A 22,449-nucleotide genomic window follows, 5' to 3' on the forward strand; every position below is an offset into this window, starting at 1 on the left:
GGCTTAATAATAAATACTTCTACTACATGAAAAAGTCCCACATTCACAATCCATAAATACAGTCATTTAAATGTAATGCTTCTTCACAGGTATGGACTTCTCAATTTGCTCATTAAACAGTTTTATTCATAATTGTCTCATCTTTGACCCTGAACAGAGAACTCTATTTCATGCAAAAATACTGTACATTCAGTAGATTGTAATTACTCATATTGCTTTAGGCTATTGTCCTTCTGATTCAACTACCAATTCACATACAGTTACCATGGTAATTCACAGTTTACTTATATTCAGGAGATAACAGTCAAAACATGCAAATCACTTGACTGATTTGATTTTAAATAGGAGCATTCAGAAGAATAGTCCAAAATCAGTCCAAGGTTCTAAGAGCCAAGTCAGGATTGTCAGCTTGTCGGGGTATTTATACAAACAGGATTCACAGGTACATCATACGAGATATCAGACCGTTCTTTCTAGCAAAGGAACATGGGTCAGAGCTGCCTCTTAAACCAGTCTGCAGCCAATTGTCACTAATCAAGAGTTTTACTCCCTTGCAGGCAAGTCTCAGAGAACTGCTCTGCTCCTTATTTACTCTAACTGGTGTGGGAGCTTGGAAGGTCTTATGTCATCCTCCATCTGATTGCTTTAGCTATCCAAGTAGTACATGTTTTTGATCAGCCACATGACTTTTGGCTTGATGCCTCCTAAGGCTGAAATTCCACAGGTTCAACTGAAGCAGCTTTTTCAGATTCAGAATCTGAAAACATATCTATTAATTATGAAGGACAATTAAACTCTTATTTTCATATTGAAGAAAATCTTGAACTATTAACTTCCCATAATGAACTATTAAAACTATTGTTGGGGAGAAAAAACCCATACATTCTTAAACATAAATATTTTCTTCCTCAATTTTCAGACTCTTGCTTTGTGAAAAGGCTCTTGCTGAATACTTACAGACCAAACGTTTAGCTTTTCCCCGGTTCTATTTTGTTTCATCTGCTGATCTGCTAGACATTCTATCAAAAGGAGCCCAACCTAAGCAGGTAAATTTTGTTGCCATCCTATCTAAAGCATTGACTGTGAAATAAAGGAATAATTAAAAACTGGGTAATCCTACAGTTTTTAAAATGTATATTGTTTTGTAAATGCAGGTGACTTGCCATCTTATTAAACTTTTTGACAATACTGCTGATCTTAAGTTTCAAGACAGTGAAGATGAACACAGCACTATTGTACTAGGGATGTACAGCAAAGAAAAGGAATATGTCTCATTCAGTGGACAACTCGAATGCAATGGTCAGGTATGTGATGCAGTGAAGTGTGATATTTTTCTTTGTGTTCTAAAGTTAGAAAATAATAAGCAGCACTTAACAGACACCATTTTGACTAGGTATACACATAAACACACACATATATTAATGAAAAGTCTCCTTGTCTGTAATTATGGATATATAAATAAAAACAAAAATATTTCAGATTCTATTTATTTTTTAAAAAATGAAGTATACATTAAAAAACAATTTCTGTTTACCTAACTATTCCAATAAAATTGGCCTTAAAATAAATGTGTTATAATAATTATGTTTTGATGGTAACATGCTCAGCAAAATAGTTACGCTAGTTTTTAAAACAATTCCCAACAAAATCCCAGATGGCTTTCTATTCATGAGGGTCTTTAAAACTTCTTTTTAAAATTCATCTGGATAGTATGTTTACTCCATAGCAAACAATGTCTACTTTAAGTCATCTTTATAAATTTTGAAGAAATTTGAAATTTTCTTATTCTACTGTAGTCCTTCATTTTGGGAATGATCAATGGATGTTATCAAACACATTTAATTATGAGAGAATTGGAAGACAAGCTGTTTAAACACTTTGGGCAATGATAAGGCAATTTAGGTAGCATTTTCTACTGCTAAAATTAAATTTCATGCCATAAGCTGTCAAAATAAATATGTCAAATATTTACAAAAGTGTTTATGAGCAATCAATACCATTATAATAATGAAGGCTTAAATCCCAAAGGCAATAAGGAAATGTTGATTATGCTTGCTTAAGGAGGGTGTTGTTTTGAATCAAATTAATGTATCACAGTGTGATAGAAGACATAACAAATCTCAAGCATATTAAATTATGAACATAAAATTATGTTTTATAGCATGACAATAGGTCCTTCCCAAAAAGAACATTTTTTAGGTTATGCAAAAAATTCTTAGAATTATTATTCTCTATGCTCTTTAAAATACAGTAATATATTTTTTCTTACATTTTTTCATGCAGTTACCTTAAATATTCTATGGCAACATGTCTTGATTGAATACTTTTTTTGTCTGCTTACTCACTTGTTCTTGTAAATGTTACGTTCTTTACCGCTCTGTGGTTTGCACATACTATATGTAGCCCTTCATTCTAGAATTTACAAAAATGTTTGCTGAGTATTCCATACAAATAATCCCTTTGGATATGGAATATATTGTATGAACAAGAACCTATTCACATAGTGACAAGTTAATTATAAGTTTGAATAACTTTCTGTGAATTGAATCCAATGTGCCTAATTGTTACCTGAAAAGGTGGAAACTTGGTTAAAACGCCTGGAAGACACCATGCACGAATCAGTGCGATATCACATCACAGAAGCTATCACTGTTTATGAGGAAAAACCCAGAGAACAGTGGATCATTGATTATCCTGCACAAGTAGCACTTATTGGTTCTCAAATCTGGTGGACTACAGATGTGGGAATAGCATTCAGCAGGCTTGAAGAAGGATTTGAAACGGCTTTGAAGGATTATCATAAAAAACAGGTATTGATGTTACCCTTTACATATGAGCTACCAAACTATATCTAAATAGACTTTACAATTGTATGTAAAACATGAAAAAAGCTGTTTGCCATGCAGTAAAACTCTAAGCAATTTTCTTTACTGATTTATATCCCACCTTTATTATTTTTGCAAATAACTCAAGGCAGCAAATTTCCTTTTCTGATTTTCCCACAACAACCCTGTGAGGTAAATTGGGCTGAGAGTGAGTGGCCCAAGATCACTCAACTGGTTTCCATAACTAAGGTGGAATTTGAACTCATGGTCTCTTGCTTTCTTGCCTGGTGCCTTAACCACTAGAGCAAATTGACTCAATTGGCGAAATAGATGGCTATATAAATTAATGTATTAAATAAACAGATCAATCAATCAATAAACAAATTATATAACATGAATGTCAATGATTTGGTATATAAAATAAAATATAAAATTATTTATGTCTTTCTTAGATTGCTCAGCTAAATGCTCTTATTGCTCTACTGTTGGGTGAACTGACACCAAGTGATAGACAGAAGATCATGACTATTTGTACAATAGATGTACATGCAAGGGATGTGGTGGCAAAGCTTATATCTCAGAAGGTAAAACCACTGTTGTTGTTAGTTGCAAAGTCATGTCCGACCCATTGCGACCCCATGGACAACGTTCCTCTAGGCTTTCTTCTACCATCATCTGCAGTCCATTTAAGCTCACACCTGCTGCTTCAGTCTCTCCATCCAACCACCTCATTCTCTGATGTCCCCTTCTTCTTTTGCCCTCCATCTTTCCCAGCATGAGACTCTTCTCCAGGGAGTCCTTCCTTCTCATTAGGTGCCCAAAGTATTTGAATTTCATCTTCAGCATCTGGCCTTCTAAAAAACAGTCAGAGTTGATCTCCTCTAGGACTGACCGGTTTGATCGCCTTGCAGCCCAAGTGACTCGCAGGAGTCTTCTCCAGCACCATAGTTTAAAGACTAGTGGTAAAACCACTAATCATTGTTTTAAATTTAGGTCACTAGTCTGATTCTATCCTGAATGTAGTATAAGTGTATTTCCTTGGATTTAAATACTTTGGTTGATAAGCGTTTCCATATCTACTGCAGTCTCACTGGAGAGAGAATAGTTAGCATCCATTTTAAACTAGAGATTCCTGTTATCTCTGGACTCTAGCTGGGATTCCTATTTGCTTTATGGATTAATATTTCTTGAAAAATCACTTTCTCTGTTTATATGTCATATCTGTCTGAATGGGGAATGCAGATTGAGAGCAAGTGCTTTAGATTAGATCAAGCAGTTTAGAGTTAAAAAACACAAAAATAAATTTTACAAACAGAGAGTAAAAATATATCAGGGAAAAAATAATTTATTATGTTTTATATCTGCCTCTTCCTCTGCATGAACCTTTTGCAGAGCATAATTCATGGATATAAAATAAGGAATGGTGTCTATATATACAGTTATATTTAAATTTTTTTCTGATAAGACTCCCAAAGGATTGCATTGACATTCTTTTGAGGATGTTAAAGGCAATAGACACAAGTTTCTGTAACCTTAGTTTCTAAGTTTCCTCTGACATCATTGATCTTTTAAAAACGATCAGGCAGTGTATGATGTTGCAAATGCCTGAAAAGAACCAAATGAGATATTGAATATATAATTGTTTGATGGAATCCAAAAATTGTCAATAAAATCAGATCTGAGAATAAAATGACATGAATGATGCTGAAAGGCATATATAAAATTGACTCATGTCAAATACCTATAGTTTGTTTTTTTGTAAATGTGAACATGGAAGAGAAAATTATCTTGGCAGAAATTCTAATATCTGTTGCAACTAAAGCTTCCATTAAAAAGGCAATCCTTTATTACATTTAATTTGCTATGGTGCAGAGGTACCTGGGAATGAATCTAAATTCTTATAATTGCAGACACTGGAGTTACATATGAATAATTGTGAATAAGGCTGGATGATAGCATAGGCATTTTGGCATTGACTGGGTTTTTTATTCTTTTATAGCATCTGCATAAATAATTGTTTTACAATATGGTGTTTGTATAGATTGCTAGTTCCCAAGCTTTCCCTTGGCTGTCGCAACTACGCCATAGATGGGATTGGACTCTGCAACACTGCTTTGCCAACATTTGTGATGCTCAGTTTCAGTATTATTATGAGTATTTGGGAAATACCCCTCGGCTAGTTATTACACCTTTGACTGACAGGTAATGTTTGTCTAATTGTGGCCCTTCCTGATTTGTCTTGTAGAATTTTATTATACAGAAAATTTTGTATTATCCTTCCTAATGAAAAATATTAATATTAGAAAGTCCTTTTATTATTATTAAGTTCACTTACAAGTTGGTATAATTGTATTAGGTTACAAAATATCCCTATCTAGTCTCTTAAATTATATAGTAATGCTTGGGTTGGCATTTTAAGGAGCTTATGCCTCTAGGATGAATGAAGAACCTCTGCTTGAAAGATTAAAGCAGAAATGTTTTTGGAAAACAGCCCAGGGGCTTTCCAAACTGCACAAATTTGCATATACAGTCACTCTACCACCTGCAAACCTTTGCACAGGTCTATTAGGTTTATTTTCAAGAAACTAATTAAAATAAAAGTTTGGAATAGAAGAAATGGTCAAACTGCATATCCAAGAAATGGAATGGTAGGCTTATAGTATTTAATTTTTTGCATATCGTAACTGTTGAGCTGAAGAAACATGTAACTATTAATGCAAGGAAGATTCCTACATTTTAATCCATAAAGAAATATGTACATATGTTGCAATTCGGAACACAATAACTGAAAAGTATGTTGAAAATGTGTTCAATAGGCTCATAATTTAAGCAGCTATTCATGCATCTGGAAATAAACTCATACATATATTTACATATGTGTAAATCTAAAAATGCTACTGGATAGATTGTTTGATACAAAATCTGCTTAGCTATGACAATATGGAAGGATAAGACAAATTTCCAAAACATACTTTATGCTATCCCAAATCTCCATTTCACTGTATGCTCATATTCTTCTTACATTCATCAGAGTCATTGATTTGCCATAATATGCATCTGTTTGCAGTTTTAAAGCAAAATAATATTCATGAAATTTATTTATTGAAGAGAATATTCTTTTCAAAAAATAAATCATAAATTCCCAAGTTCACATTGCTTGAGGTTGTAGCTTGTGGTTTTGCACTGTCCATCATTAAAGAAATCTTATGTTATTGTCATTGTGCTTTTATTGTTAAAGGTGTTACATTACCCTTACTCAATCTCTACACTTAACAATGAGTGGGGCACCTGCAGGTCCGGCTGGGACAGGCAAAACAGAAACCACAAAGGATCTTGGACATGCACTTGGAATGATGGTCTATGTTTTTAACTGTTCTGAGCAGATGGATTACAAGGTGCTTTGGTTATTTTCAACCATTTATCTTCAAAGAAAAGGGGATAAGGATGGTTTTCTCCTTTTTTCGGTCAGGAGGATCCACTGCTAGAAAAGATTGAATCATACAACTGCCAAGACATTAGACAGACATTATTTCAAAAGAATCTTTTCATTAGTGGATGGAGTCTACTCCTTGGTGTATAGAAATAATGAAACATAAAAAACTGATGGCAGAAAATGACTTGGTAGTCCATAGAGTCTGCCCTTTTGAGGGTTTTTTAAAATTTATTTTTAGAATTTTTGTTGGATGAAGGATATGTATTTATTCCAAGCACATTTAAATTCAGTTACTGATGACTGACCCATTACCTCTGCTAGAAGTTGGTTCCAAGTTTCCATTACCCTGGCATTTTTTATGCTTATACATAATGTATTTTTTAATGGAACAATTAAAGCATTACTTAATATTCCTCAGAGTAATCAATTCAATTATACATTTTAAAGAGTACAAAATACTATTACCGGGATGGGACTAAACCATGTTTAGAGTGTTTTCTTAAAAAATTTTCCCAGTTGCAAGCTTTGTACTATAGTTTATTTCATTGAACTCAATGATACTTTCTAATACCAGTATTTATTATTGATTTATTAAGCAAATTTATATTTGCAAATGCACTAGTCCTTATATCTCATAGCTTTATGGTATCTTGAGCTTAGTAAACCAAGAAACTCTTAATTTAATGAATTCACAACTGAGAACAATAATGCAAATATTTGTTCTTGTTGTTTATAGGAAACTTAATTTTTTTTATTCCTCATATAGTCTATAGGAAACATCTATAAAGGTTTGGTTCAAACAGGTGCTTGGGGGTGCTTTGATGAATTCAACCGAATTTCAGTAGAAGTTCTTTCAGTAGTGGCAGTACAAGTAAAAGCTATCCATGATGCCATCAGAAATAACAAAAAACAGTGAGTATTAGTTACCTTAAATATTTTAAAGTGTTAAAAATATTATGAAGTTATTAGCCATTTGTCTACCTGAATTCAAAATAACCAGACCTTTTATGACAAATTAACAGATATTTTAAAAGATCCCCAAAGAGATTTCTACTGAAAATTAGATAATTGAACAGCTTGAGTGGTATTTCAAAGTAGTCTTGTATATTTTCATATTTCAGCTATAGATTTTCCCTGTGCTTTGAGTACAATTTCCAAGGAAACCAAAACTAGAGACAATTACTTCACTTGTAACAAAGTTTGCTGATTTATTTCTTTAATAATGCAGATTCATTTTCCTTGGAGAAAACATCACATTGAAAGCATCAGTGGGAATATTTATTACTATGAATCCAGGCTATGCTGGCCGAACAGAATTACCTGAAAATCTTAAAACTCTATTCAGGTGAGTATGAAGGATAAGACATTTGTGCCCCCTAATGTCAACTCTTTAATTTCCAATAGTTAGCACCTAGAGCTTTTTAATATATTGATTTAAAGAAAGAGCTCTTCAAAGTTGCAGGTTTTACCCCCATAATGGAAGATGAAATATTGTTTCTTTTTAATTTTTGCTAAATGCAAGAGAGAATTTTACTATTGAAAATAAAATCATAACAAAGTTAAAAGATAACCTTAAAATAGCTTCACTTACATTTGTTGTAGCGCTAAGCCATACTCCCGTTCACTTCCATTTTAAAAAGTCTCTATCATGTACTTTAATGAAGAACAGTTTTTTTTATTTAAGAATATTTGATTAAATAAACACTTTAAATATATTAGAGTAGAAATGCAAAACACAGTTACATGATACCAATACTTTTCCTAGTAAACAATATGAGAAAGGGGACCATTCTCTTTAGCAAAATTTTAGCTTTTTGTAAAGCAAAGTAATAGTTAAACAAAGTAACGCAAAATCTTTTTTTAAATTTCTATTTTAGAAGAAAGATTACTTTGGAGATTACCCATTAAGTGCCAGCTTATTATATTTATTTTCTGTAACAGAAGTGATTATATGCAAAGAATTGTAAAAACTAACTTGAGAAAATTAACATTTGCAGTTTTGTTTGAAATAGTGATACTAGGATATTCTAGCAAGCAGCCATTGCCCATATATTGAAAGAAAATGTTTGTTAATATATAATTATTAATTTCAGCTCACGGAGCTACATTTGTAAAAATCACTGACTAGAATTGGGGTTTATTTATTTATTTATTTATTTTTATTTTTATTTATTATTTATTTATCAATCAAATTTATATGCTGCCCATCTCAGAGAAGGTGACTCGGGGCAGCAGACAATAAACAACAAATATAAATCAACCATTACCTAAAACCTATAATAATTGTTTAAAATATCATGGGTGCATGATGTGCTTTTTAATCTGCTCTCTTTTGTCTGTTTTTTAACCTTTTTCTTAAAATTTTATTTCTGTAAGCTGCCCAGAGTCCTTTGGGATTGGGCGGCCTATAAATTTAATAAATAGAATAGAATAGAATAAAGAAGACTATAAAAGCAGAACTAAATAAGAAAAGATAATAATAGGCAGAGGGATATTAAAAACAATGGAGCGTTGTGACAAGTTCAGCCATCCCTGGGATTCCCAGGTCTGCTACAAAATCAGGTCTTGACAGATATTCAAAAGTTCAGGAATGATGAGAGGCTGACTGACCTCATCTCTAGGGGAAAGGCCACACTTACTTCCTCCCAGAGGTGAGATCAGGGCCCATCAATGTGACTCCCTACATTATGGAATCCATAACAGACCCATTCTACTGGCTCTAATAGGACACACAGGTGGAAGTTAGTTTTCTTGTTCTCATTATGTTCAAATTATAGTCTCTGATTTTGGTTTAATGTGTTTTTTGTTTTGTGTTTAGACCCTGTGCAATGGTGGTCCCTGACATTGAACTAATCTGTGAAATAATGCTGGTTGCTGAAGGGTTTATTGATGCACGATTGTTAGCCAGAAAATTTGTTACCCTGTATACTCTTTGTAAAGAGCTTCTCTCTAAGCAAGTAAGTGAGATCTCTTTGACTTGTGCTTCAACAAAGCTAATTAATATTTTGGAAAGCAAAGAATTTCTTATCTTTGTATATCCAATTTGTATTGACAAATCAAGAAAGTCCTATAAAGCTGTCAAAATACTTCTGTTAAAACTATTTGGATTTGTTATTTAATTGTTGGTGTTTTTTTCAATGACATAGCATGAAGAAAGTGGCCAGAGAGTTTTCCTCTTACTTTCATACACAATACTAGAACACCAGGTTAACCAATGTTAATTGTAGGCAATTTAATATAACCTAAAGGAAAATATTTTTTCACAACTCTATTTGTTATCTTCTGAACTTCACCATCACAAAATATAATGATGACAATCAATTTTCTAGAGCATTCGTGTCATTCTAAACTTCTATATTTGGTTCTCCAAATGGGATATTGTATTAAATAAGCTCACGGTGTGACATGGTATGACTCCTCTTTTATTCCTTTCTTTTTTTCCTGATTCTTGGAGAAACGTCCCCTTTCTTGAAAAGGTTTTTCAAAAGTGGTTTGCCATTGCCTTCTTCCTAGGGTTAAGAGGGTATGACTAGTCCAAGGTCACCCAGCTGGCTTTAAGCCCAAAGCAGGACTAGAACTCACTATCTCCTCGTTTTTGGCCTGATGCCTTAACCATCACACCAAACTACCCTCATGGCTCCTCTATACTTACAAAATCCTTTGCAAAGAATAATATTATTTTGTTATGGTTTTCATAGCTAACAAATAAAATGTTAATTTAGAAAACAATGTGAATGTACAATATCATAAGTAGTCCAAAATTATTTAATGTTCTTTCATCCATTTTTTGTTGCATATATACATTTTTGTTGTACATGCACATTTTTATTCTACCTGTCTATTTCCCTCCTTTCTATGTGTAGAAATGTGGTTTGCATTTATTCTATTTTTTGGAATGGAAAATAATTAGTTTACTGATAATTTTATTATATCTTATTCAAAATCAAACTGAGCAGAGTAGGGAAATATTACCTTATAAGTCAGATTCAAGATTTAATGAATTTGTATGCCGCCTAATCCCGAAGGACTCCGGGCGGCTTACATAAAAACAGTTTAAAAATACTAAAAAATTTAAAATACAAAGACAGAACAGTTAAAAGAACACAACATGCACTCAACCTTAGTGGGGCTGGAACTCAATCAAGGGTCAACAGCCCCAGGCCTGCCAGAATAGCCAGGTCTTAGTAGACTTTCGGAAGGCCGAGAGAGTGGGGAGGGTCCGGATCTCAGAGGGTAGATCGTTCCATAGGGCCGGGGCAGCTACAGAGAAGGCTCTCCCCCGAGGAGCCACCAGACGACATTGTCTAGTCGATGGCACCTGGAGAAGGCCCATCCTGTGAGATCTTATCGGACGCTGGGAGGTATGTGGCAGGAGACGGTATCGTAGATATCCAGGTCCTAGGCCATGTAGGGCTTTAAAGGTGATAACCAGCACCTTGAAGCACGTTCGGAGACCAATAGGGAGCCAGTGCAGCTCGCAGAGGATAGGTGTAACATGGGTGTATCTCGGTACCCCCAGTATCGCTCGCACGGCTGCATTCCGGACCAATTGTAGTCTCCGAACACTTTTCAGAAGTAGCCCCATGTAGAGTGTGTTACAGTAGTTGAGTCTTGAGGTGACGAGGGCGTGAGTGACAATTTGGAGTGCCTCCCGGTCCAGGTAGGGCCGCAACTGGTGCACCAGGCGAACCTGGGCAAAAGCTCCCCTGGTCACAGCTGACAAATGGTGTTCTAGTGTCAGCTGTGGATCCAGGAGGACACCCAAGTTGCGGGGCATCTCTGAATGGTGTAAGATTTCACCCCCCAGGCTTAAAGATGGAGTATCTGGACTATTCTTGGGGGGGCAACATCCATAGCCACTCGGTGTTGTCAGGGTTGAGAGCAAGCTTGTTCATTCCCATCCAGACCCTGACAGCTTCCAGGTACTGGCACATCACTTCCACCGCTTCACTGAGTTGGCACGGGGCGGACAGATACAACTGTGTATTGTCCGCGTACTGATGGTATTTAATCCTGTGCTGGCGAATGATCTCACCCAGTGGCTTCATGTAGATATTAAATAGGAGGGGGGACAGGACCAAGCCCTGCGGCACCCCGTATTTAAGGGGCCTAGGGATCGATCTCTATCCTCCGACCAACACCGACTGTGACCTGCCAGAGAGGTAAGAGGAGAACCCCCGTAAAACGGTGCCTCCCACTCCCACCTCTTCCAACTGCTGCAGAAGGATACCATGGTCAATGGTATCGAAGGCCGCTGAGAGATCAAGAAGCACCAGGATAGAGGAATGTCCTCTATCCCTGGCTCGCCAGAGATCATCAGTCAGCGCGACCAAAGTGGTTTTGGTGCAGTAACCAGGCCTGAAACCAGACTGAAAGGGATCCAGATAATCCGCTTCATCCAAGGTCTGTCGAAGTTGGAAGGCCACCACCTTCTCAACAACCTTTCCTAAGAAAGAGAGGTTGGAGACTGGATGATAGTTTTTAAGGGCAGCTGGGTCCAGCCTCGTGTCACCTCTCTGCTGGTTGAAACCAACCAGGAGGGACACCGGTCCAGCAAACAGGTGGCGGCACTCATCACTCCCATGGCCTTGTCCACTTCCTCAGGAGTGACAAGCTGGAACTCACTCCACAAAATTTGATCAAGGCCCTCCCTCGGCATCTTTGCTGGCACTGTCCAAATGGAGTCCAGGTCCATCCGAATCTGAGTGACTTTGTCCGACAGAAATTGAACAAATTTTTGAGCTCTTTCCTGTAAAGATTCGCCTGCATCCCTCCCTTTCAGGAGGGAGCAGGTTATCCTAAAAAGGGCAGCTGGGCGAGATTCTGCGGATGCAATAAGAGCGGAAAAATGAGTACACTTTTCCACCCGTATCGCCATTAAATAAGTCCTAATAAAGGCTCTTATTAGTGTTCAGTTGGAATAGGAGTTACTAGCCCTCCAGCGTCGCTCTAAGCGTCTCTTTTGGCGCTTCATCTCCCGGAGTTCCTCGGTAAACCAAGGTGCCCTCCTCCATCCACTTCCACGGGGAGGCCGCAAAAGCGCAATCCGATCTAATGCCTCATCCGCCGCTGTATTCCAGGCAATGACCAAGGACTCAGTTGGGTTGTGGGCAAGGGAGTCAGGTATCTCCCCAAGCTCCATCTGAAATCCCAATAGGTCCATCAGGCGCCTGGAGTGGAACCATTTAATCGGCTCCACTTCCCTGCAGTGGGGGAGAAGCTTCCAAAATCAAGCCTCACCAGGAAGTGATCTGACCATGACAAGGGCAAAATCTCTATCCCCTTTAGTTCCAGATCATGTCTCCACTGCCCTGAGAGAAACACAAGGTCGAGTGTGTGTCCTGCCATGTGAGTCAGAGCCTGAATTACCTGGGTCAAGTCCACGGTTGTCATGGAGGCTATGAACTCCTGGGCCCCATCAGAGCGTTTGCCAAGAGATGGCAGGTTGAAATCCCCCAGTACTATAAGTCTGGGGAATTCAACCGCCAGTCCGGCTACTGACACTAGGAGCGCAGGCAGGGCTGTTGTGACGCAGCTGAGAGGGAGGTATGTCAAAAACAAGTCCACTTGACCCCCTAGGTCCAACTTCATAAGGAGGGACTCATATCCGACAGTCTCTGGAGCAACTGCGAGGAACTAATGACTCCCGGATAATAACTGCCACTCCCCCACCCCTTCCTGGTGTCGTGGTTGGTGGAGCACCTGAAACTCTTCTGGGCACATTTCTGAGAGGGGGACTCCTCCCTCATGGCCCAGCCAGGTTTCAGTAATACATGCCAGGTCTGTCCCCTCGTCTAATAGTAAGTCCCGGATGAGGGGAGCTTTATGAATCACAGACCTGGCATTTAGCAACAGCAACCTGAGACCAGGACCCTGACTTCCCACATCACCTGGTCCTCGAATTGAGCTTTCAGGGCCGGAACAAGGGATCACTGTGACATAGCGAACCCTCCTTCCCCGGTAATGGCTAGCCCTGTAGCTCCCATCATACCTGCCCCTCCCAGTCATAACCGCGATGCTGTGGCCCATCCCCATCCCCGTAGACCCCCCCTCCCAAGGCCCCTGTTCTTCTCAGCAGGCCATTCATACCAAACATTCTGGGATGAGAGGCGGATCCGGGCCCCCATCCACTTCTGCTTCTGCACTCAGTGGAGGGGGCTCCAGGCCGCACTCTCAATCCCCTCAAACGTACCAGCCAGGCATTCTCCACATACATACCCCACTATAGAGTTAAAAGAGTACAATAATATAGTAAAAAAGAATAAATTAAACTAATTTAAAAATGTGGGATCATTCAATCACAAGCATACACACACACTCCACATACAGATGCTTCCAGGACATCTGTATTTACCACTATAACTATTTGTAAATATTTATTAAACATGATTACTTTATTGATTAATCTGAATCAATTTAGATCTGAATAACTAAATATTTCATTTAAAATTTTTATCATAGCATAGATCACTGGTATAGAAATGTATGATATAAAAAAAGAATAATATATCTTAGTTTCTAGTTTTTAAAAATACAATATTGACAAGTTACTAGATTTGGAAAATGTTTTTTTAAACTTTCCTGAATATATCTCATCACAGGATCACTATGATTGGGGTCTTCGGGCTATTAAATCTGTCTTGGTAGTTGCTGGTTCTCTGAAGCGAGGAGATAAGACTAGACCTGAAGAACAGGTATGCAACATGATGCAAAGTTATACTTCATAAATCTGCTTCTCCAAATCCAAGCATGTTGGCACTGAAGTCACAAATTCCCATACAGGCATTTTGCCATGGCTGTTCTGACAGGGAATTCTTTCCCCTGCACATGGAGACAACACATTAGTGTGTTGGAACATTAGTCTTCCAATTTGTCTTTGATAATAAAATCTGTGGTGCCTAAGCCCTAAAAATAACATGGTGAAATCCAGTCTAGTGCAATTCTTTATTTGTTACATTTAATAGATAGAATCTCACTAGACTAAATTTATAACCTTCTACCTAATAGATACACCTCTAGGGTGTGGCTACCCTGAGTATTTTCCTCCCTTCCCCATACTGTTCCCCTCTATGGAACATGCTGTCTCCCGCTTAGGAAATTGTGGTGTAACCGCTGAGACTCTCACACATGCATGCATATACTTCTTCTCCACTGCAAATTGCATCACAATTTCCCTTTAATTGGATTTTAATTAGCCTTTTTTTAAAAGTATATTTTGACCATGAAATTGATCAGAAACTTTTTTCTAAGTACAATAATGTTTACTGCCTTTTCTAGATACTTATGCGAGCCTTGAGGGACTTCAATCTGCCTAAGATAGTGACAGATGATATCCCCATTTTCATGGGCTTAATTAGTGACCTCTTTCCAGCTTTGGATGTTCCAAGGAAGAGGGGCTTACAATTTGAACAGATGGTTAAACAATCTACCCTGGAGCTTCACTTACAGCCTGAAGAGACCTTCATTCTGAAAGTAAAAAAAAAATCCATTGCTTTTAATTACAGTCTGTAAAAAAATTAAATCAAAATAATTGCAGACAGGTTGTGCTGGGTATGAAGTTATCCTTATTGACCTTACTACGTTCTCAAAGTGTCCTTAAAATGTTAGTCTTTCAGTAGCAGTGCTGTATATTAGTTTTTCAGTGTTAATTAGAATCTAAGCATATTATCATAAAATGTCTCACATGCACTAATTTGTCATGGAAATGCAATTCCTGCCCCTATTCTGTTTTTAAATAATTCAGTACTGCTAATACTTAGCTACCAGTGTTAAACTTTAATACAGTACAAAAATGGAAATATTACTTCTTTAAGGATTGTCAGTTGTCTGCTTTGTTCTGTTGCTTGATGAGGAAAAAAAGAAAAAAGGCAGAACAAACTTCTGATATAGGAGAATGTTTATCAATATTAAAAATCAATATATCATTAGGGCATTCAATTTTGCCTGTAGTAGGAATAGATAAGTGTCAGTAACAGAAGTGAAGCAGCAGAATTAACATCCAATTTAGATCTGGCTCTTGATTTGTAGAAAAGCCCATAGAAATAGCAACCACATTATACTGTAGAAAGCACCTAGAGTAGAATAGCTTGGCCACTAGTATAATTGACCTAGGATTCATCTTTTTTCTAGTAACTCAGTAAAGGTAAAGCCACAGGAATCCCAGGAGACTGGTATTGCCAGGCATGGCTCAATGAGGTGCTCTGCTTGATCTCACATTTTTTACAGTAACTCTCCTAATTCAAATTTATGAATGCATTTGTTATGTCTTTAATTTCATTTATTTACTTAATATATTTATATAGTTGCTTATCTTATCTCAAGAAGTGTAATTTTGGCCTTTGTACAGATTTATTGAAAATTAAAACCATTAAACATTTTGGTGACTTCATTGGCCATTGAAGCTAATTGATACTGTACTTTATCTAGGTATCTAGGATCATTATTGTACAAAACAACATTTCCATTTCCTGAATACAATGGAGAATATTTTACTATGGGGAAAAAAACTAATGTCTTCTTTGTTGATGTGGGAGAAAACTGTGTAGGGTCGTTGCTGTTGATGATGATGTTATTATTGTTGTTGTTACTGGCAGGTTGTTCAGCTTGAGGAATTGCTGGCTGTGCGTCATTCTGTCTTTGTAGTAGGAAATGCAGGAACAGGAAAAAGCAAGGTACAAGTATACCTTTCCTAATTTCAACTATTATTTCGTTGAAAATATTATTTTCCAGACAAATTGGAAAAACATCACTTGCTTTCACCCCAACTATGCCCATCCATATTTTTGTGTTAATGTGAAATTCCAGCGATTAAAGATAGTTATGATCAAGCTATCAAGGGAATAATCAAATAAAAAAAGAGTTTCTTTGTGGGGGGGAATCCTTCTAACATCTTTTGATGCAAGAGCATCTTATGAACTGTTTTTTGTAAGGCATTGAAGATCTAACTCTTGTCTCAGGCATTGGACCACAAGGTTAGATAAACCTGTTTTAAATTATTTATATACTTATTTGAGTGTAGACTTTATTAATTATGAATACTAAAATATTTAATTGTCATTTGTAACTATATTGATTTTTAGATGGTTAGCTATTCACAGTTACAAGGTGAAACAGCAGCCAATGAATTAATTAATGAAAAATGCAAGGGCAGATCAGAGATAAAATTATTAACAATTTAGGGTTACTTTTTAGCGGAAGTCAAAGCTTACTAAATTCTAATGTATGGGTTCTCTTTCATTTTTCTGGAGAACAATTGTCTTTGTCATTTCCCCATTATTTCTGCTTATTCGCAAAGTGAAACTAATATGCACTATTGTTTTTGCCCCATTGTCATTTCTAACCTTGCAAATTATTGAATCACTATTAAAATGTAAACAGAAATAATTTTGGTAGATGTGAATGAAAAACATTTATGAAAAAAACTAGAAGGTATAGAATTAATAATTCTGTAATTCTAGATTTGTGGGGGGAAATTTTAGAAGATCCTTTCCCATGGTTAGTGTCTCTAGAAGTCCTTAAAAACCAGCCTCTGAAATACAGTGCAAAGATCAAAACACTACACTTCAGATTTTATAGAAATGTTCATATTTACATTTAAAAAAACCACTTTTCCTCCAAATGTAAGGTTTGATTTCCTTTTTGTTTCCTTTTTCTTTCTTTTTCTATTTAACAGATTCTGAAAACACTGAATAAGACTTATATGATCATGAAGCAGAAGCCTGTTTGGAATGATTTGAACCCCAAGGCTGTGACTACTGATGAGCTCTTTGGGTTCATACATCATGCTACAAGAGAATGGAAAGATGGCAAGTGAAATACATTATAATAGTTATTATTGTGACTTTTATTCCAGCTCCCACTATTTGATGTTTTCTAACTGTATTGTATCCCAACTACTCTTAATTGTTAGCCAATATGATATGTTGGGTAAAAAAGTAACCCCAAAATTCTGGCAGGACATACATGTTCAAGCTACCCAGGATAAGTATCAGAATACAGATTGCTAAAATTTCTATTTCCTACCACAGATCAATGGAGACTAAGTTTATACATATATAATTTCTCCGTAAAGAAAAACCGTTTTACTTTTGTGTACATAAATAGCATGTTAAAAGACTTCACTCTGTGATATGCTATATTTTTATTTTCTGGTTTTTTAATTTTTATCAATCAATAAATAGAAATGAAAACCAAGCAAAATATTATTTGAAACAAACTGGAACACTGATAACATCAACATAGAGAAAATAATTACTATGTTCTATTTATAAATGATACTACAGATAAAACTCTTCCTTTAGATGGTGCATCTGAACATTACGTATTATTGAATACTTCACATAGGAAAATATTGTCTTCCAAACATCAGAAATGTTTTTTCTTCATACATAGATCATTAAATTTCTTATATGATGCCTTCTGCATATTCCCCATATGTTATTTTCTTGATGTCAGCTTTACCTGGATATATCCGCATGCTAATATAATCTCATTACATTGTGATACACAACTAGACAGGCAATATAATTTTATTTCAGCCACTATAGAATTACTTAACCTTAGACATATGGAATTAATTTTTTTGATCTTGCCCCGAATGAAGTATACATTTAAAACAAACCTTTAATAAAACTCATATGCATGCATGAAAACAGTTGTCTGCATTTTTTGGGTTCTTTTGCATCTGAGACAGAAACTTTTGCTTTTTGTCATTAAGCATTATTATCAAAATCTATTTACATGCATTTCTCAGGACTCTTTTCCTCTCTTTTGAGAGAGCAAGCAAATATGAGCCATAATTGGCCAAAATGGATTGTTTTAGATGGGGACATAGATCCTATGTGGATTGAATCACTCAATACAGTTATGGATGATAACAAGGTGAGCAAAAAAAGTGCATTTTCATTTTTTCCTTTAACATTCATTTTCTTTTCTCCCCCCCCCCCATGAAATTGCTTCTCTATGTGACTGAGATTCATTAAAACATTCTATCTCTTTTCTGTGATGTACCAGAAGATCCAGTTAGAAATATTTTTGGTAATGAAGTTTGAAGTTTTGTTTTACTTAAATGCCGCCCTATTCCCTGCAGGGACTCAGGGCGGTGAACAACTCAAACGGGGAAGGGAACATACAGAAACAAGACAAGTATTTAAAAAAATAACCAACAACCATACCTGTCGAGAGGGGAAGGGAGCTCATCAACCCCAGGCCTGCCGACACAGCCAGGTTTTAATGGCTTTTCGGAAGGCCGGGAGAGAGGCGAGGGTCCAAATCTCCGCGGGGTTTCTCACTACATTAAAACTTGAGTAATTGCAATTTTTTTAAAAAATCTCCATTTTGTTTAATAAACTAGAAAATTGTGTTTTCTTTTTCTGCATTGAATAAGAGCTAAACTGAAGTAAAACGAACAATGAGTTAGTCCAGGAAACTGAGCTTGTGAATGAACCTTACTAACATTAATTTCTGCAATTAAATTATATTCTAGTACTAGTCAGAAAAGGAAAGGGAATGGAGATGTATATGTCTCTCTTCTAATTTGTTGAACTGGTAGGAATTCAAGATTTTCTATGACTTAGAAATTAATCCTTGCTTTTAAAAATTATTGTATTAGAGATTATAATTGCAATTCTAAAAAGTAATGCAAACTAAAAGAAGAATAGAAAGAAAAATGCAAAAGAAAACAAAAACAGATCTAGAAAGGAAAAGTAGATAGATATGGTAAAGAAAAAGAAAAGAAATATATAATGAAGTGGCTTGCAACCTTCACCTGAAGACATTTAAATAAAAAAAAATCTTTCAATTAACAGCCAATGATCTCTTTATCCCATCTCTTATCTATAAATAAATCCATAAAACATCATCATTTCAGTCTTAGTGTCAGCAAAAGTCTGTAAAGGATTAAGGAAATGGTTAAGTTATGTACAACTGTCCAGAGCATCTGTGGGTAATCTCTCCTCTCTTTGTCTGAAAAGCTGATCTACTCATTGGCTCCTCATTCTATACATTGCTTCTGCTTTTTGTGGAGCCGTCTTCAATCCATCATTTTTTTCTTCTGGAAGTTCTCTTGAAAATCAGTCTTTTAGCACAGATCAAGAATCTGTGATCAGAAATACACCAGAGGTTTAGTACTTTAGCTCCTACTGATTTTAACCAATATAACTAAACACAAGAGGTTGTAAGTGATCTGAACAACACTAGTTTGTCTATTGCAGGTATATGTCTATATGCATAGAGGCAATATATTTTATGTAAATTAGAATTCTTTTCTATGTGGAGATTGGCTAAATCTTAAATAAAAAGATTACAAACCATGTACTACTAATTCTGTTTTTCTTTTCAAATATTTAATCATAACCTTAAATATAAACTTCTGTTGTATTCTTCCCTTAGAATTTGATGGCATTGTTTTGTAATTGATTGGGTCTTTGTTTATGAACTCACAATGTATTGAATTTATTAATGGATCCTTAGACATGAACTGAGCAATATAATATAATATAATAATATCAGAAATATATTTTTAGATTACTATAAAAATGAATGCAGTGGGTTTTATTGTGAGAGTAACATTGCATTGTTCTACACATTCATAGGTGCTGACACTTGCCAGCAATGAACGGGTTCCTTTGACTCCATCAATGCGACTGCTATTTGAGATACACCATTTGAAAACAGCCACCCCTGCTACAGTGTCAAGAGCAGGAATTCTGTATGTAAATCCACAGGATCTTGGTTGGAATCCGTACGTAATCTTTATTAACTTATTCTTGCATAAGAGTTTTTCATTTTAATGTGAAATATGCAATGTCACCAGATTACAAACCAAGGCAAACTTTATCCAAATTGCTTTTGGGGTTTTCTTCTTTATGACCTATTTCTGCTTCTCTATCAACATTATTGTTATTGTATGATATAATTGTTATTGTTATGTATTGTAAAATGTATACAATACATTTTATTTATTATAAAATAATTGTGATTATAAAATTATTGACATAAATTGCTACTGCTTAAAGCTTTTTATTTGAAAAGCATATCATTAATATTTCAACAGATTAAATTATATGCATTCATTTAATTCAGCTACAGTATATTGTGCTGCCTACAATTCTCTTTAAAACATGTTCCAGTATTATTTGAAATCAGAAATTTATTCAATATTGTCTGATTGCTGAAACACTCAACAGCAGACTGGAGACATCTGAAATGTTGAGATGATGTCAGAGATTGTTAATAAAATTACAGCCATAGAAGGGTTATATCAAGAAGTCTTCAAACATTTTAAAAGGGGCTAATTCACAGTCCCTCAGACTCTTGGGGGGGGGCAGATCGGCTGGGTGGGCATGGCTAGGTGGTTATGTGACTGGGTGGTCATGTGTCTAGGTGGGTATGGCCAACTTAACATTGAACAATTGAACAATGCACACATAGTAAACTTTAATTTGTTTTTCTCCTGGGGGTGTTTTATTTTCTTTTGTTTCCATGTTGCTCTTTTGTTTGCCTTTTCTTTTTACTAGATCATTTTTTCAGTTGTTTAGGAGTCTAGTGGTCCACTTCAGGAAACTCAGTTTTGCAGCAATTCTTCTCAGCCTCAAGGAGCTTGAGAAATCTCTCTGTCTCTCCCTCCCTCCCTCCCTCCATCTCCCTCTCTCTCTCTATTTTCTGAAGGTAGGGGAGGTGAAAAACAGGCCATTTTCACCAGTTTTTTGGCCTCCTGGGGTGTCTGTGCGCCCCGTTTTTCACCCTCCCCCACCTCCCAAAGCATTCTGCAGGCCAAAAATAGGCTAAATGGCTCATTTTCGATCAAAATCAGGCCGTTTTCACCCATATTTTGGCCTTCTGTGCACCCTGTTTTTCACCCTGCCCCCTGCTCCAGAACATTTCTGTAGGCCAAAATTGTTGGCTTTACCTTTCAGTTTCAGCCCTCAGGGCTCACAAAGTTAAGTCCTACACTCAGCTGAAGGGTGGGCAGGGTGATGTGGATGGGGCAGCCTCGTGGTCCTGCGCAGGCTTCGGCCCATAGTTTGAAGACCCATGGTTTATATGTTAGCAAAATTGTTCCTCTGCTGAATGTGAGAAAACTTGCAACTATTCTCTCTAATCTTCCAGGATCCTAGTTCTCAGATGAACTTTGCCTTGTTTCTGGGCAAATGAACAATGTACTCTTTGGAGCCATTGTTTTGTTTAACTAATAAGACCTACATGGGAATATTCTTTTGCCTACGTATAATTCTAGAGTATGTCAATTTGTTTTGCAACATGCTAATTTTCCATTAATTTTTTTCAAATAAAATCATTGTTTTAAAAATTAAGCCAGAAAGGCACTGAACAACCTCCAAAATACACATATGAATACTTAGTGCTGAGCCTTAAAGTATTCTGATAGGGCATACCAATAATGTTTTAAGAATTAAGTAATATTCAGTTAGTATAGTTCAGGGGTGTCAAACACAAGGCCCGCAAGCCAGCTGTCATCACTTCAGCCTGGTCTACCCAATTTGAAGAGGAAACATCAAGCCAACATGGCTTTGGACAGGTCTACCCAATGCAAAGAGGAAAAATGCCCGCAGTTTGGGGAGTGGTGTCAAGCTGGCCACGCCTACCCAGTTGGCCATGCCCACCCAGTTGGCCACACCCAGTGAGTGGTGTCAAGCTGGCGACACCTACCCAGTTGGCCCTACACGCCTGGCCCCCCAAAGTCAACCACAGCCCTGATGTGATCCTCAATGAAGTCGAGTTTGACACCCCTGGTATAGATAATATAAATACCTATCAAATGTATTTATCAATAGGCTAGTTGAACAAATGTCTTCTGCTTTCCTAGTATAGAAAATTGTGCTAACCTCTGTATTGTGACATGTGGATTTTGGGAGAAATCACTGGGTTTTTCTTTTCCAGATATGTTGCAAGCTGGATAGAATCAAGGAAAGATCAATCTGAAAAAGCAAATTTGACTATTCTCTTTGATAAATATGTTCCTCCATGTTTAGATCAACTGAGAACAAACTTTAAAACTATAATTCCCATCTCTGAGAATAGCATTGTGCAGGTATGATTTTCACTGTATCAGATTTAATTAAGATGCTTAGTTAAGTAATAAAAATATTTACAAATAGGGAAGTATTTTTTATTGAGAACTATCCTATTGTAATGGTTATGGAAAATGTGAAGTAAAAGACAACCATATTACAC

At 36.3% G+C, this 22,449-nt stretch overlaps 1 protein-coding gene across 1 annotated transcript in view; it reads left to right on the top strand.

The window, feature by feature from the left end:
• The window catches only part of DNAH11 (dynein axonemal heavy chain 11), a 179,655-nt gene that overhangs the window by 45,441 nt on the left and 111,765 nt on the right, over positions 1 to 22,449 (top strand). Inside the window, exons 28-43 of the mRNA XM_087712777.1 lie at positions 920 to 1,046; positions 1,155 to 1,304; positions 2,577 to 2,810; positions 3,278 to 3,409; positions 4,867 to 5,027; positions 6,064 to 6,220; positions 7,025 to 7,170; positions 7,487 to 7,603; positions 9,077 to 9,215; positions 13,860 to 13,952; positions 14,536 to 14,730; positions 15,852 to 15,929; positions 16,931 to 17,063; positions 18,011 to 18,138; positions 19,851 to 19,999; positions 22,156 to 22,306. Of these exons, the coding sequence (XP_087568903.1) occupies positions 920 to 1,046; positions 1,155 to 1,304; positions 2,577 to 2,810; positions 3,278 to 3,409; positions 4,867 to 5,027; positions 6,064 to 6,220; positions 7,025 to 7,170; positions 7,487 to 7,603; positions 9,077 to 9,215; positions 13,860 to 13,952; positions 14,536 to 14,730; positions 15,852 to 15,929; positions 16,931 to 17,063; positions 18,011 to 18,138; positions 19,851 to 19,999; positions 22,156 to 22,306 (2,290 nt within the window). The remainder of the gene's footprint in view (positions 1 to 919; positions 1,047 to 1,154; positions 1,305 to 2,576; positions 2,811 to 3,277; positions 3,410 to 4,866; positions 5,028 to 6,063; positions 6,221 to 7,024; positions 7,171 to 7,486; positions 7,604 to 9,076; positions 9,216 to 13,859; positions 13,953 to 14,535; positions 14,731 to 15,851; positions 15,930 to 16,930; positions 17,064 to 18,010; positions 18,139 to 19,850; positions 20,000 to 22,155; positions 22,307 to 22,449) is intronic.

Source organism: Thamnophis sirtalis, unplaced genomic scaffold, assembly GCF_051295495.1.
Source record: "Thamnophis sirtalis isolate CommonGarterSnake01/CBP01778 unplaced genomic scaffold, rThaSir2_p1.2 scaffold_4, whole genome shotgun sequence".
Classification (NCBI taxonomy): Eukaryota; Metazoa; Chordata; class Lepidosauria; order Squamata; family Natricidae; genus Thamnophis; species Thamnophis sirtalis.